Below are 18,038 nucleotides of genomic sequence, written 5' to 3' on the forward strand. Positions count from 1 at the left end.
ATAGGAAAATATTTGCACTGAATTTTGGGCAAGTAAAAATATCTGGCACTCAAATGATTAAAACATTGGACATATGATCCCAAAAAAACAGGCAACATACAAAGTGGAAATGTACACAAAGGTATGTAAAAATGCAAACTGAACTAATATAGAGGTTTGCAATTTTGTGATAACCTTTTGCTCTTTTATCACTATTCACAAATTGTCTCCTATATCAAGTCTGTTGCCCTTTTAGTTATCCCTACCATTGTTGTAGTAATTAGAGGTTATTGTCACGAAATGACCCTGTGATATTGTGAAATATTTGGTATTTTCACAGGGTTGTGGTGTAATAAATTCTTTAGTAGCCCACTGTTGAGTCAGTCAACAGAGCGGTGCTGGTCACATTACTGTTGTTGTTTGTCAATATTCGTCGTCCTCCATCAGCATCAACTTTACATTTTCAGCTTCATCTTAAAAACCATCAGCTATGTGGGTTTTATACTCACTACAAATGTATCTTACTAGTAGGTGGATTTGTTGCTTTCAATAAAATAAGTTTTGTTTGGTTTTTATATAGGTACCCCAGGTGAAACTCTCACAGATTTGTTCATTTTGTAAAGATATCATCTAATTTTTAATTAATATTTTTGGTGAAACATGTTATCAACTTCAGTACTCTGGCTTTTACTTTGTGCATCTAAATACAAATAAAAAATCTTGTTTAATACACTATTACATACTGCTTATCATTCATTCCTTGCTTTGTTTTGATGTGTATCAACTTAAAAAAACTTTCAGTTAATTTGTATAGACACCACTGGTTAGCAGAATGGCATTTGGTTGGTTGGTAAATCTCTTGTCTGGATACACCTTTTCAAACTCAAAGTTTATTGTCAATTAAGTCTGGACATTCTTGTTGTTGTTGAATTAACGATCTGATTTTTGAAAACTACAAAACTGTATTCATTGCAAATAGATAATGAATGATATCACAAAACCAAAAAAGAAAGAAATTGAGTTGATGTCTACCATATGAAATATTAAAATCCAAAATGGGGAGAAATAATCCAAGATAATCTGTTACTCTTTCTAAACTGTGTATCAGGTTGGTTTCATAGTATGGATCTGAACTGAGCTATTTCATATTTCAGTCTATGGCTGCTTCTTTCAATGCCCAAAATACATGCAATTAAGCCTCTAAAACCATACAACTTTGAACAGTTGACAAACCCAGCCGGCAGCCAGTTGGCTGGTCTCTGCCATTTCAATAATTTAGTAGCTATTATGTTGTGTGCGGCATTAAATGATGTAATCAATGTTTGAAAGACACATCTCAGACTGGCGGAAATCACTTTGAATCAGGAAAAAGAAAACACATTAATGTCATTCAGAGCATGTTGTTGAAAACAAAGCGATGTGTGTTCATTGTTGCATTCATTGTGGCGTAATTCCTACTTAGATCACTGGACTATACTATGTATAAATATGTAACTACAGTTGTATGATGCAACAAACTTTGTTCTCATGGCTACATTGTACAGTAAGGTCAATGACCAGGAAATGAACTTTGTTGGAGTAGCTAGCTTTGTTCTAGAGTATAATTGTAGAAGTTGTACCAAGTGATTTTTTGTGAATTCTAGCTGTCAGTGCAGTAGTTGAACAGTGATTATAATGTGGTTTTCCCTGTCTGTGTATTTGTACATGGACATTATCTTCGTACAAAGACTATTTAAAATGGTATACAAATGCACTTCATTTTGTTTTTGGATTTCACTGATGTTTAACCAAATGGTGGCCATTTTTGTCCCAAAAAGTACCAAAAATTAACTTTCCAACATGTATTTATCAGGAATAGCTGGGCTGATTTTCATTCATTTCATTTTTGATTTGACACAAAATGACAGACTGGTAACCATTTTGTTTTTATGTATCCTCACTTGTTTCTCAGACATATTTTGATAGTTTTTTTTTTTAATTTTAGTGCAAAAACACAATTTCAATATCAAATTCAATACCTGTTTCACAGGCATGTTGGCAATGATTTCATTCAAATTTAATAATGAACATCAAACACATCACATGATAAACATAATTTTGTTGTACTTTTTTTTACACAACCCATATTCTATAAGGAACCTTGAGATTAATATAGTGCATGTAGTATTATGAAGCCCGCAAAGCCAGTACATCATGTTTACATCCTGAATTCTTATTTGTTCTTAAATATCTAGATTTTCAATGGGCAAGGCTGTAATAGTTATACTATACTTATTTATTAATTATGTGTATATCCAAAACCATATGTGTAAAGGCTGCTGCTGATTTAGACCAGAGTTACAGGATAAAACTTTGACATTAAGTTTTATTTAGTGACTCGTACATTTTAAAATATCAAATACAAAACTATTGGTGGGAGCAATGACATGTAAACATCATTTTCATTGTTAACCTAAAACAATATAATCAACCTCAGCCCAGAGATTAATTATTAAGTATTAAAGAATATGAGTTGTTTGTGTGTGTCCAGCTTGCAATGTAGAGCTATTCATTAAACGGTTGATTTGATTACCGAACCATAAATCATTGTTAACATTGTGTACATTAGTAAAGAACAGGTGCTCAAGAAAAAAACGGAAATTAGATGTTAAATAGCGCCGCCTAGTGGCAGACAGTAGTGATTGTTGTTTGTGTTCCTCCAAAAGTATTGAAGGATCGCTGTCTGGTTAGAAATATTGTATGATGTAATCAGCTTGAATTATGGACAAATAAAATGCATGATAGCAATAACTGCATTATTTCTATGCCAAAATTGCAATTTTTTCTTTGGTTATTGTTTATTAATGTCAGGTTTAGAATGCTAAAATTTGGATGCAACATTTTTCATATTTTTTATCTTCATTTTGTTAATTTTGAATTAAAATCAACATTTTTTCCATTAGCTGCAGGTCTTGATCAAAATGAGTAAAAAAAATATGGAAATCAAAATTATGTAAATTTATTTTTTTGTGACAAGGTGACTATGGTGTTAAAAGAGTAAACCTTTCCCGCTAAAATTGTTCTGCACTTCTGTACTTTTCTGGAAATGAACGCTAATTTTGGAGCCAACAATCTTCTGAAAGAAAGTGCAGACTACAAACATGAGAAATTTAAGAAAGAACTGGTTGTACATGTACTACTGACAAATACAAACAAATATGTTGAATATTTGGTGATTTTTGTCTTTTCATTTTTGTTGTTACAGCCTGATCCAGACGATGACACACTGTACATAACTAAACAAGGAAAGTTGAGTTTTGTAGATTTAGCTGGAAGTGAAAAAATAAAAGAGTTAGGTAACACCGGAGATCTTCTGTCAGAAACTACAAATATTAACAAAAGTTTGCTCACACTTGGTAAGTAAATATATTTTATCTTGTCATAATTTTTTTTTTTTACTCAGGTGATTAATTGTAACTGAACAAACCAGGACTTTTCACACTCAATATAAATCTTTTTTACTTAAGTTGACAGTTGTGAGATTGTTTAGTCTGTGTTCCAAAAGTTGAAATAATCAGTTCTCTGTTGATATATGTTCTGTTGTTCACAGTGAATGCAAAGTAAATAATTGGTTTTAAGTACTGTAATGAAAATAATTACAACATCAAACTTTATACTTGTGTTTGCACAATTTCACAAGTCACAATGGCACTAAGGGCCTTGAGTCAATGACACTGATTCATGAATGCATGACACATACTTGATTATTTATTATATTATAATTCAAAACCCTACTGGTGGCTGGAATTGACTCCACAAAGTAACCTAGTAAAATCTTAGTTTTGTGCATTGAATTTCTCTCAAAAAATAAAAGGTGTGTAAATCTATGGCATGTCAGTCATAGTTTTATATTCTGTACTCAGAGGTCGTAAAAGTAGCTGTGTACCCAAAGTTACTGCATATGTATAGCTGTGAGTCTAGAATTAGCAAGGAACTAGGACTGATTATAATTCTGATACATGAAAAACAAAAACATAGTATCAATTGCACTACTGATTATACACATGAAATTAATGCGTATGAGTATTTTTAAAGGTTTTCAATTTATTTGTTGTTTCGTTATGTATTCATTTCTACTTGCAGGAAATTGCATATCTTCTCTTAGTGATCCCAAAAAGAAAAATGGTTATATCCCTTATAGAGATAGTAAATTAACTAAACTACTAGCAGACAGTCTAGGTGGGAATGGAGTTACGCTGATGGTGAGTCAAAGCATTACAAAGACTATGGTGATTTAATCAGCATATTTACATTTCATAGATGTTGCTAATGGTCTGTGCACAGTTTTGAATAGCAGTAATTTTTTATGCATTGTTGTATTTATTCTGGTGGTCCATATATGTACACCAGAGAATGCAGTTTAGTGGATCAGTTGATTTAATGAGATTTTTTTTTTCTAGATTGCTTGCGTATCTCCATCAACCTACAGTGTATCTGAATCCATGAACACCATAAGATATGCAAACAGAGCCAAGAAAATCAAGAATAAACCAGTTATTAGAATGGTAAGACATTTTACCTTATTCTCATTCTTGTGTTATGTTTTTAGGAAAAGTTGATGTGAGTGATGAGGGTTGCTTCTCAATTTCACGTATTGTGCACAGCTTATTAAAGTGTGCATTGCAATTGTATACTTTCAATATTTATTTGTGAGTACTAAAAACAAAATAAATTTTCTTTTCACCACTCGGTGGCGCTAATCTAATCTGCTTTAACGTAAATGTTTTACTCGCTGTGAGTTCAAGTGTTTTTGTTCTAAAGGGGTGAGGTTATAATATTAGAGATCATGTTTTATTCATTTAGGACCCAAGAGAAAAACTTATCATGAGTTTAAAACGAGAATGCAAGTTGCTGCGTTCTGAAAATGATTATCTGAGAACACAGTTCACAAAGAAGTTGAACGGAGGAGAGATTTTACAATTACCCAAGATGCAAACTACAACCAATGGGCATGTAGCTGTTAACTCAAGTAAAAACAGTCAAGTTAAGAAGGTGGAGGATGTGAAAAAAGAGAAAAGTACAAGAAGGGAAAGTACAAACAGGTGACATTAACATACAGTACTGTTTTCATCCAATCACGTTTCTCATTTTTATTCACATCCGGCTCACATTGTATATTGTAGCGTCCCACACTAGGGACCAAATAGACTGGCTCAACCATGGTAATCCTATAGTATATTTCTTACCACAAATAATTTACACTGTCAGAGTGGCAGTTAAAATGCAAATGATTTTAAAATAAATGCTTGACCTAAAAGCAATCAATGGGTGCTGTGGATGCAATGTATGTGAATTTTACAAAATCCAGACAACTTTTCTGAGTGCCTTCAACAAGTATTCTCTGCGTAGCAATGCTTGATACAAGTAGCAAATATTAAGACAAGCTTCACTAAACTGTAAAAATACTGTAAATATATTAATTATCCACTGGTTTTAATTTCCCTGGTAAAAAACGGTAAAATCTTTTAAATTAAATCTACATGGACATAACAATAAAACTTATTGTTTCCTTGACAAATTCGTGAAATTAATATAATAAAATATAATAATATAATAACATAATATAATATTATGCTCAAAACATCAAAATAGTGAAATTAAATTTTCCTATTCTAAACCATGAATCAAATTACCTGAAAGTAAAGGCATGTAGTAATTGTCATGTCTTGCATTCACTAATAAGTGTCATTGACTCAAAGCAATAATTGTCTGAAATTTTGCTGATGTGTACTATGGTATTAATTGGGGACTTGTTGTTTTACTATTGACAATATAAACTGTGTTTGCTTTACAGTTCTATAAGTACAAGTTTAAGCATGAAATCTGCCGCTGATAATGGCTTGTATGAAATGCTACAAGAATATATGGTGGAAAATGAGAACTTGAGGTCTGAAAACAATGAGTTAGTGGGTTCCAGGGAACGGGCCAGAAGAGAACATGAGCATTTATCAAAAGAAAATGATAAACTTGTGCGGAAGATGGAGGACTTAGAAAGGTATGGGAAGTTAAAATTAAGGGTGGTCGTCATACTACATCCACCCTGTAAGAACTAACATTTTTATAGCATATTTTTAAAGTCTGTACGCCAGCCAGAATTACGTATTCAAGAAACTGACATATTAGTTTAAGTTGATGAAAACGTTTTTTGTTTATCTTTTTTTTTATATAACTAAAATCTATGGTTTATGTAACTGATTGCATGTTTAACTATAGATTTGATCTATAATCAATTACTTGTTTCATAAATTATTACTAATTGTAATGCCTTATCATTTTTTTTTCCTTTTTATCTTAATTAATTTTTATTTTGAACATTTATTATTTTGTTTGGTTTGGTTTCGTTCCCTTTCTATTATTTTCAGAGTAATGGTAGCGTCACCTGTTTCCTTTGCCAGATATAGTTTTTTTAGCAGAACCAGCTCTGGAAGATCGTCCAGACCGTTAGTATTAGGGAGTGTCAACTCGTCATGGTCTGAAGCCACTACTGCCCTCTTCCAACAAGACACTACCCCGCAGATGCAGTACCCGCCCCCTCAGTATCAACAGCCTTCATTACTACCTCGACAGTCTCCCCTCCAGCAACCCCCTCCAGGTCAACCCCCTCCAGGACTCCCTGCACAGGCATTTCAACAGTATTCTCAACAACAACAGCTGCCGCCCCCACCACCACCACAGCAGGCGTATCAAGGAATACCACATGGCAGCAATGCTGGAGCCGCAGCTTCAAACCCAACAGTACAAAGAGACACCAGAGTAAATGGACACCATCAGCCACCTCTTACTTATAGAAAAGAACAAGTCCCTCCAAAGAAACAGGTAAGCACTTAATATTGTCACCAGTATGCGTATCATTTCAATTGAACAAGCCATGCCCACAGTATTACGCTAAACTCAGCAATTGGCATGTTATCATAGCTCACCAGTCTATTTGGATCATTCAGTGATCTGTGCCCAACCATGTCCTTCCTTGAGTACCGGTACATCTTCTTAAAAATAATTAATCATTTGACTTGGTGTTCAGTATGTAGTTGCCTTGATGAGTGTAGATGGCGATTTGTTCACATGATGTTTATCCACAGTCCTATGCAAACGATTTGACAAAAACTACCAAAAATGGACTTTTCACATTTAAATAACCTCTTCTTTGACACCTAGATATAACACTGCTGTTTTTCATAAGTGCAGTCACCATCTAAAACCTGATTCATTTGACGTGGGTGCCAATAATCTTTTCGTCTCTTGACAGCTACATGAACTCCCACCAGTAGACAACATGAAAGGTGTGCCTAACAATTACAAGGCAAGCAAACAACCACCATATCAACAACAAAAGATACCATCTAAACAGGTGTCACCACAGCAACAACAGCAAGTAGTAACATCCACAAGTAAAAATAAACCATTGTAAGTATCTTTTCATATTGATGATAATTTGAATATTTTTGTAATCACATGATTGTATAGTGTAACTTTATCTGTAGCTCCAATAACTCCAATGATGTTTTATCTGCCATGAAGTTGTGGGTTTGAACCCTAACTTTTTCAATAATTTAGAAAGAAATCAATCTTCAACTTCAGACTTTTCACTTTGGCTAAGTTGCAAAGTCTGTTCAATTTACAATATGAAAACTTAAATATGCAAACATGTATACAAATATGTATATTCAATAAGCTATTTGAGATTAATACAACATAGGTTTACAATGACACACATTGCAATTAACACATGACCTAAATAATAGGTTACAAACGTAGTTAAGAATCGCCCTGTTTGCCGTAAATCATATATTTTTAATAGAAGCTATACAAATAAGTATCTTGAAGGAAATCTTCTGTTTAAAATTGACGGCCTGTTGAATTTGAGTCACTGTTTTGTGAAATGTGAAATGAAATTTTGAATTTAATTGGTAATTTAAGCATTTTAAATTGATGGACAAAATTAATTATTTATTGTTCTGTTTTATTTTTATTTCCTGAATTTTTTAATCGTTTATTTTTCATGTTATGGGTAAGTCAATTAAATTGAATAATACATGTAAATACATGTGTACTATATATAATTTATTATCAAATAGTTCACCTCTGCATATAAATAAATAATAAAATCTTATTCATTTTTAAACTGTTCATATTCACAAGCTGATAAATGATAAATATATATATAAATGTTAGTTAGTTGTATGAATATATAAAAATGGAAATGTTTTAAAATTTGCCAGTTTTGTTTATATATGCTGCAAGTTCATTACATATCATTCTGATTCATGTTCAGTAGCATAGAATAAAACCCAAAAGTAAGGTAATTTCAACATGGGCAAGGCTTTGTGTTTGCATGTTTGCTGTATATAGTAATAATAATTTCTCTATTGGTCTAGTGAAAGTGAAATGGGATTGTAATCTGTTCAACACTGATTTTATAAACAAATAATGAATAATAAAAATGAATCAATGCTCAAAAGATTGTATAACTTGAAAGAAACATTTCAAGATTAAAACAAATCAATTACATATTTATGACAAAACCTTAATTTCATGTTACTGAATAACTAATTGGGTGTAAGTTACTCAAAGCCCTTATAGCTGACATGTTTGTGATCAGGCATTGTGTTTTGTTTCACTTCATCTATGTTTTAGGCCTATTAAAATACAAATGTGTTGTATAATTTGAGCCAGTGTGCAGAAGTCCACTGTTATTGACCTCATAAAATTTTATTGATTACTTGGAAATAACAGGTAACCAATAATTATTTGGTTCATCAAAAGTTTTATATCGGACCAAACTCTGTGTTCCTGGGCCTTATGCCATTTTAACAATGCCATGTGTTGGTATCATGGATCAGCTGATCCAAATTTCATATGGAATTATGTTATTTTATGACTTAAATCCACAATCGTATATATCAGATAATGTTGTCATTCCTATCATGCAAAATAAAACGAGCTATCAGAAAATATGAAGTGTACCGGTAGGTAATAATGTTTTAATTATTTTTCACAGGGAAAGTCCCCGAGGTCAAGATGGTGGGAGTTATGTAGATAGGTTTCAACAGCAGCAGACATTTAACAAATCCTATGGACCTCCAGTGGCAAACCGTCCACATGAACAGACCACGCCTAGACAGGCAAATATCAATATACCCCCTGTAAGAGGACTGGAAAGAAAAGGTATATTGTGTAACCCAACAAATGTTGGCTTTTATGGCATCTGAAATAAAAAATAATAAAATATGCATATATATATATATTTAAATTACACAAATGCTCAAACTTCATTCTGTGGACTACTTGTGTGGATTGCTTGATAAAAAATACACTTTAACCTTGTTATAATGAACACCTTTATAATGAATTCCCTTATATAATGAACACATTGCATGTCTTCTGCTCATAACAAAATCTATGTATTATGTGCTTCATTATAGTGAACAATTCACTATAACAAACTAATTGTCTGTCCCCCAAAAAGTTTATTGTAACAAGGCTACATTGTATATATCATTTATTTTTTAAAACCCTACTACTATTATAATAAAATATAAATTACTTTTTAGCAATGACCTTTTGATATTTCATATATGTACTGGAAATTAGCAATGCTAATGTTTTTTTTTCTCCAATGTTTGTGCAGTACATCCCATGTTCAGCTGTAATGCAAATATTATTGACTGGAATAGGTTTCTATGAGAATGATGTTGTTTATATTTGTAATTAACAATTACATGTACACTATTCCAAAGATATCTGAATCAGCAGCTTCTTGTCATTAATCAAAAGTTACAAAGCATTTATGTTTTTTGGTGATTCAGTATTCATCATCTTAAGGCATCATTAATTTTTTTTTATATTTACCCTCTTTCCCTGAACAAATTTGGAAGATGATTACGAGTCAGGTTCACCTCATCAAACACAGATACTCAAACAAGTTCCATTAAGCACTAGAAGTAGCACTGAAAAGCTTGCTAGCAATAAACAAGTTAAAAGTAAAGCTGATAACAAAGGTAAACTAGATGTGGCATGGTAGTGTGTGCAGTGGCTTGGGATATGGTGCTTTAATCAGCTTCACATTAACATCAACTATTACATTATACACTAGCATTATTTACTGTTCAATATTATATCTTATTACTAAGGTGCACATTATTCACAGTTGTGATGTTTAGTGTTAAATATCACTAGCTGATATGATAGGGTAAATATCACAATAATCGAGTTAAACGTCATTTTATGCATGTTCAAACAGTATGTGGAGGAAATCAAATTGTGTGGCGGTACTTTTCTCCTATCTATTGCAGCAATATGATAATTTCAGATAACAATAACATAACATAATAATATCAACTGAATTTTTTTGTTTAAAAAAGATATTCATTGAAGGGTAACATTTCTGCAAATTTTGGACAACTATTTGAGGACATAACTCCTAATTTGCATCTTTCAATTCCCTTATAACCTGTGCATTATTAGCATAAAATATGATTTTTATCAAAGTGTAGTTCTCTAATTATGATTTCTGTTATTTTGACATTTTGAGTTTCGCCTATGTGATAAAAAGATTATCACCGGATATCATTTGTTCACAGTTGATAACCGCCTTTGATTCATGGATATCTCACTCATATTAACCAGCTTTTCAAACAAATGATATCAGGTGATAACATGGTGTATAATTTGTATATACTTTTTCTTACTGGGTAATTATTTCTAGTGCAATATACTAATGCAAGGAGGTTGAGTATCCAAATGTCCTCATTTGCCATTCTTCATCTTCTAAATATAAGTTATCTTCAATTTTCTAATATTATCTTTAAGTGCCACCACAATTCTTCTCGCCAAAATTTTGGTGCAATATTTTTCCTATTTTTAAGTTTTATTCCATAATTTTTTTGAATTTTGATTTTGTCAATGGCCGTGGAAATTTCAATTAATCAAGATTAAAAATAATGTTTTTTAATTGCATGTTTTAGGGTATTTTTTCTTTGTTTTGTACTGCCTAATATGTTACTGACAATGCTCCTAATTAATTTGATTTAGGAAGATATTCACTATGTTTTAAATTCAATGGTTTGTGAGGGAAAATGGTTAAATTTGCATATTCAGCAGTTTTTGATCCAGCAAACTAAGCCAAAATAAAACCCAGTTAATACCGGTAATTACTAATTAATAATTACAACAGTGTATATTATTTCATGTTATATTTAGGTTCACTATGTTTTCATTAAACAGGATGACGATTAGCTTATAATTAATTTATTGTTTTTTTCAGTAACTTCTGATCCCTTTCTAAATGACATCCCACCAACACCTGTAGCCACTCCCCCTGCAGTGAAATACACACCAAAAGGATCACATCAAATGTTACAAGTGTCAACATTGGATGTATCCCAAAATGCAAAGCAACCAGGTAATATATGTTCATCAATGTTTGTATTGAGATTGGCCCACATTTTTTACTGACATAAACTGTTTCGCTGCTAGAGGGCAGTAATTACTTTAAACCGCTTCCCTTCTGCAAGAAACTAATTTTCCCAAGTTGGTGACAATCATGGAATTTTGTATCTGTGATAATGACACAAACACTATTACCCGTTACATCATCAAATTGCAAAATTTCCATGGGGTGAATTAAAATCAAGGGCATCAAAAGTGCTATACCTGTTTCTTTTTTGTTTGTCAGGTAACTGGGATCAAATAAATGATAAACTACGTGAAGAGCTTCAAGAACTAGATGGTGAAATAGAATACATGAAATATATGAATAAGTCTCAGACATCGACAACAACAACAACAACAAAACCAACAAATAAACCAGTACCTAAACCAAGGAGAAGATAATACTTGGTGAATTACAGTTATCGTCAACATAAGATATGTAGCCGTAATCTGTGACTTCTAATATGTTTGAAAGAACATTGATGACAATATTTCAGGAATTTTTTGAGAATGGATATTGATATTGCAGTCAATGTGGACATATGGACACGTTTCTGAATGGACCACTGTGCACAAAATATTGTTATTTGCATGGTTTAATGTGTTCAAGGTAGCAGCAGAGAAGAAATACATTTCTAACTAAAAAAACAAATTTGTTACTTTCTTGACTGGTGTTTAGCTGTACTGTCACATAATGAGCTACAAAATAACGTTTCTTCGATTGCTTTTATTATTCGTCTTTGAATTATGATGACAAGATCAGAAATGTTTTGCAAGTGTGCTCCGATTTATGATTGAATGCATAAAAAAGAGCTTCCGGGTGCCACTCATATATTTGCTACCTTGTAAACAAAATGTAGGATTGATGAACGACCAGAAATAGCTCATCCTATGGAAAAAACTGTTTGAGCATATTTTGAATATGCATACTTTTAATCTCCAAAATGATAAAATAAAAAAAACCCAAAGTTTCAGGTGCCTCGATTACCTTAAAAATGGAAAGCCGATACAAAAGACATGTTACTTTATGTTTGCATATCAGGACTTGTATAAATATATATATATATACATATAAACAATGAAATATTGAAAAGTGTACTTTTTATAATGTGTTGTATATACCTTGTATTTATACTGCAAAAGAATTCATACTTTGGTTTGTAAAATATTTGTAAAAAGGATTGTAAGTGCAGTTACAGAATAAATTTGACATTTTAATTTCACCAAAGTTGGTGATTTCTGATCTTTTCTTTTCTTTTACTTACTGATATTCATTTTGTGCACATTTCTGCTACATTCAGACATATCACTTTTACACATGTATTTATAACATGTTTGAAACCTTGTCATACCCTTTTTTCTCTCTCTCTGTCTGTCTTTCTTTCTATTTATCAAATTTGTTATCTCCACTGTTGATACACTGAAGGGTATGCTGTCTGTTGCCAGCATTAGTCTGTCAACTTTGTTTGAAATCATATTTGTATGATTCTTCAATTTTATATGGTGAATATTTTTACAATTCTAGTTTTTAAAAAATGTTTGATATTTGTGTTGTGTGTAAAGTATCGCTTTAAGATCTGTTCATATTGTAATGATACAATTATCTATATTTTGAGAATATTTTTTGTGATTTTTTTTTTCTATTTTTTGGTACTTTTTTCTTCACATCACTTGCTGTAGTGAGTGTCCTAATTTATATATTGCTGATCTGAGATTTAGTCTTGTGAGCAACATTACCATATGAGTTACACTTCTGTAAATAAAAAGGTTTGATGAATGCATACATTTGTATATCATAATTATTTGTTATTTGCTGGACAATCAATTAAATAATGCACATCAGTGACTGTATTTTGCTGTCAGACTCAGAATGAGAAAGATTGATTGGCCGTGAGTTGATTTTAGTGTCATATATATAGTATTGCCTTGTATATATGGATGCATTGATTTAACTGACTGTAGTTATCTGTAGACAGCCCTCATTTACATTATTTATATATAAGGACAAATTAACTTGATATAAATGGCTTCTCTGTGATTAAGCTTTGACACGATCTGTGCTGTTACATTAATTGTGCATTTATGAATTTTCAGGGTTTTCATTTTATGGGAGGAAATAGTTATGCTGTTACCCCCAAAAAGGGTTGTGTTTTCATAACTTTCAAACCTGTTCACTAATGAAGTCACTGAAAGTGGTTAAGACTCCAGGCACAGACTCTGTACATGTGTTGACTTCCTGTGCTGGTCCTGTACAGTGTATGAAAAGTGTCTCATCTTGTGAACACAATATGAACCCTACAGTATGCTGATTCAGTTGGTTCCCAAAGCCTAGAGACAGAAAGCTTGTCAGATCATGTGTAGCTTCCCATCCACAATTTATTGGGTTGGATCCTGTACAGTCAATCTCATATGTCATTGCTTCCTCTGCTGGCCGAGAGGTATTACCCAAGCACACATACCACAACATTGACACCAACAAATCACAATGCTGTGTAATGCACTGCATCTGCTGGTATCTGCATCCAGTCAGAAACCTAAGTTTGCTTAACACTTGATGGTTTCCCAAACCTATGCCACATATACCAATTGTGTTCCGCATAGGGTTATGCATGCATGGAAAAAATCCATTACAGATCTGTTCGCACCTTCAGTTATTTCATGCCTTTCTTGCAGACAAAGTCAGTTTCATCAGGGGGGATTGCCGTCTGCATCAACTAATCCTATTTTCTAGTCAATTGTTCCTGGTTCCAAAAGAATAAGGGGTCTTTCCTTATGGAAAGTCCTTGTATGCAATTTACTTGGCAACAGTACACAAGAAAACCCAGCTAAATGTGGGTCTCTTGCATATACGCAGAGTACACTCAAGAAATTAGGTCTATATGCGACAGTTACTTAAGAACCAAAGGGCTTCTCACCTCCTGTGGTGTCACCCCTAAAGTCTCCTTGGCCTTGCAGGAACTGGTACCAGGACCTCCTGGGTTGGAACCCCCATAGTAGATGCCATTTACGTTTAGAATGTGTGCAGGGTTTGGGTTTTTGCCACAAGGACGAGTATTCAAATTGGGATGCTGAGAACTGGGATCGCATTTGTGTTGCTGAGGCTGTCCGTGCTGCTCAAGTTCGGACTCACCGCGCGGTCAGTTCGGTGGACCTGGGGGTGTGAGTGAGAGGAGTGCTAGTATGAGTGGGAAGTCCTCCTGTTGATCTACCAGTACCTCGGGTACTGCGTCAACGAGTGAGGGGTCCAGCAGAAGTGGAGTTGAGTCTCCCCCTCCATCCTGCTAGCCAGGGAGCCAGTACTAGGGACTTTTCGCAGGGCGCTGCCTCCTCTGCAGATCCCTCCCCCTTCGATGACCTGCAGGCGTTCCCAGAGGGGACCAACTTGTTTATCAGAGGTTTGATTAGACACGTCCTTGCTCACTTTCTTAAAGTGAAGGGACCCCAGGTGGGTTTGGTGACACCTGATTCTTCGGCTCCATTCTCCAGAATGAATCTGTGAACCACGCCGTTGGGGTGAGACAGGAAGTCATCAGGCCTAGTGACCCGATGTTCATACCCCCACCCTTGATCCTGAAGCAGTCCCTCTCGATAGCATCATCACTTCTGGGATCCCAGATGGCAGGATCCAAGGTAACATCACCTGCGCAGCTCCCCTGGTCCACCAGTCCTGGGTGCACAGATAGTGGGTATTGGTCTCCTGCGGAAGAATATAAACCTTTTTGGCTAACTCTTTTTGCTGGACCAAGCGCTATCCAATTGGTGTGGTGTCTGGTACCGGAACTGGCAGAGTTTGGTTTGGGTCTAGCGTACTTGGGCAATGCCGACCTCATCACCCTACCAGCAGTATGCTTTTACTATGGGGACAACACTGGCAAGGTAAGACACCGTTTTTACTGGTCTTAGCTAGGTGGTAGTCATAAGCAAAATTTGTCCCAAGATGGGACGCCCTTTATTTTGAGTTTTTTGTGTTTTGCTCAGAAACCCACTACCGTTCAGCGTCTGACTATGTATACAGTTCAAAGTAGTAATTTTGACTGACCGGAGACTATGGTGGGTAAATGAACGTATTGAATTTAGGCAGAGGGTTTTCAACCTGCCTATTCACCTAGTTCATAGCCACCATAGACTCCAGGACCCTCCCAACTATCCCACTTTCCGTAGTTATTGGCTTTAAGTCCACGTATACAGAGAAACAGGGGAGTGAATATAAAGCAAGATTGCCACTGGCCTCTTGATTTTTGTCACATTATACGCGACATGGAAGAAAATCTATAGGTCATGGGGCTTCCCCTGGCCTGGATTTCTCTCTCCTTAATTGGCTGAATTATAGATTAATGTCTAAAATATTCATTTTAACTGCCCAGAGTCTATGGTGGGTATGAGCTAGGTGAATAAGCGGGTTGAAAACCATCTGCCTAAATTTACCATTTGTTTCCAGTCAATGCACAGATCACAATTATAAAATGAATGAAAGAAAACTGCAGTTGTTACAGCTCCAATTTAGGCACAAGGACCTTGAGACATGTTTCAGTTTTTAAGAGGCATCTCACTTTAATTTAGGTCACTCGATGTGTGTCTCTTTCAAGATACATAAACTGGTGAGAATTTAACACTGTAGACAAGTTCTTGCACAATAATTTTCAAATTAATTCAAACAAATTACAGTAGCACATTCAGATATGTCATGCTATGTTTTCTGAGGCCTACCAAAGAGAATTGTGCAGTTTAAATGAGATGCACTTTTTGTCAGCTGTCACATGATTTATGTTTTTCTAGAATTTCAAATTCTAGTATGGTATCACAACAACCTTACATGTCCCCGGGACATGAAAACGTCTTTTCATAGTGGGAAATTTAACCTGCATAAACTTGTACTTCATTGTATTTTGTCTCTTTAGTCCATAGGCTTCGTAAATTGAAGATGCATGGAACTACACTTACTGGTCTTAGCTAGGTGGTAGTCATAAGTAAAATTTGTCCCGAGATGGGACGCCCTTTATTTTGAGTACTCTTTTTGTGTTTTTCTCAGAAACCCACCACCGCTCAGCGTTCCGAACAACCATTAACAAGAATGATGAAAAGCAGAGAAGAGATGAGTGCAACTGGGGGCATTTGAGGATAAATATAAAACACAAATCGAGGCCTAGGCGAACTAAATTTAATTGTATTTACTATTTTGAACATATTTAAATAACAAAAGTTCTACTGACCACATGCATTACTATGTCCAAGAGATTTAATTCCACTGTTTACTATTTTATAGACATATATTCTATGATCAAATATGCAAATAAAAATTATTAATAATATGTCTACCTCTGTATGCATGAGCTCTTGGGTTTAGTTACACCAATGGATCCTGGAACCTATATGCGGGAAGTACCAGATAGATTTAAGCTATACACGAAAGGTACCCAACATAACTTGAGACCTATAGACAGGAGGTACTCGATAGATCCTAGGAACTAAATGTGGGAGGTACCAGATAGATTTGAGTTGTACGCACGAGGTAACCAACAGATCCTGGGACCTATGTGCGGGAGGTACCCGATAGATTACGCAAGAAATCATAACCAAAAAGTACTCGAGAGATAAACAGCATATACGGAAGGGAAATTTCCATAAGGGGTTGAAACCAGTGATGGACTTGTCATCTCTGAATCAATTTGACCTACAATCAAGCCAAACAACTACACGGTGACTCTGGACCTGAAGGACGCATACCTACATATACAAATACACCTTGTGTTTGATAAGTTTTGCAGTAGACAACACACTGTGCCAATTCTGCGTACTTCCATTTGGTCTCTGCTCGACTCCTCTGGTGTTTACAAATATGTGCAAGATGGTGTTTTACTCCACACCAGTGGCATTTCCATCTACTTGTATACTTCATCTACATATACTATCTACTTGTACATAGTCATCTGGTTTCTTCGTTGTCAGAATAATAGTACAAACCAGTGTCACTAGCAAGGTCATTAGGGATAGGGAAATCTCAGTTAGAGTTAACCCAACGTCTGCTACGATCAAAGAGAGCCTTTATATGATTTTCCTTTGTCATTGTCTTGTTCTAGTGATTTCATTTGTCACTAATTTTTATGAAACTTTTAATCCAGCATAAGTTTTTATCCTATAGACATGATCAAGTCCATAAATATAGTGGCGAGTAACATTGGGCTCATTTACATTCTATTTTAGTGTCCCAATTAACTCCAGTTTTTAGACCTTATCACTGATAAGGATTAGCTTGATAATACCCAAGTTTTAGATTCATCAACTCCAGTTATAGGATATATATGTGAATTAGTAGAGCTAATGGCACGAAATGGGTTATTTTATTAGGTTCACCCAATGTATATATTGGGTCTAGCGTACTAAGAAGCCAAATAGCATTTTACCAAACATGACAGAAATATACACTACATTACAGAATTCAAAATATCTTTTCTAAATGTTCCAATCTATTTTGGATCCACCCATGGAGTAGAGGTTTCCAAAAAGAAGTCAACACTAATATTTGTGATCAAAATTACAAAAAATATTTATTAAACGTAGATAATTGAAAGTATCGTCACAAAATGATCAAA

General features: G+C 34.3%; 1 protein-coding gene across 2 annotated transcripts in view; it reads left to right on the forward strand.

Moving 5' to 3' along the window:
- Positions 1 to 13,290, forward strand: part of LOC102807359 (uncharacterized) — a 37,476-nt gene extending 24,186 nt beyond the window's left edge. The window contains exons 8-18 of one of the 2 annotated variants that reach the window (XM_078009454.2): positions 3,224 to 3,374; positions 4,102 to 4,220; positions 4,419 to 4,523; positions 4,822 to 5,060; positions 5,813 to 6,013; positions 6,381 to 6,834; positions 7,265 to 7,422; positions 9,017 to 9,183; positions 9,894 to 10,016; positions 11,282 to 11,419; positions 11,693 to 13,290. In XM_078009454.2, coding sequence (XP_077865580.2) covers positions 3,224 to 3,374; positions 4,102 to 4,220; positions 4,419 to 4,523; positions 4,822 to 5,060; positions 5,813 to 6,013; positions 6,381 to 6,834; positions 7,265 to 7,422; positions 9,017 to 9,183; positions 9,894 to 10,016; positions 11,282 to 11,419; positions 11,693 to 11,850 — 2,013 coding nt within the window. In that variant the 3' untranslated portion in view covers positions 11,851 to 13,290. The remainder of the gene's footprint in view (positions 1 to 3,223; positions 3,375 to 4,101; positions 4,221 to 4,418; positions 4,524 to 4,821; positions 5,061 to 5,812; positions 6,014 to 6,380; positions 6,835 to 7,264; positions 7,423 to 9,016; positions 9,184 to 9,893; positions 10,017 to 11,281; positions 11,420 to 11,692) is intronic. The other variant, XM_085491691.1, reaches the window with a different exon arrangement.
- Positions 13,291 to 18,038: the final 4,748 nt, after the last annotated feature.

The sequence above is a fragment of the Saccoglossus kowalevskii genome, chromosome 16 (genome assembly GCF_978046115.1).
Source record: "Saccoglossus kowalevskii chromosome 16, keSacKowa6.1, whole genome shotgun sequence".
Taxonomy (NCBI): Eukaryota; Metazoa; Hemichordata; class Enteropneusta; family Harrimaniidae; genus Saccoglossus; species Saccoglossus kowalevskii.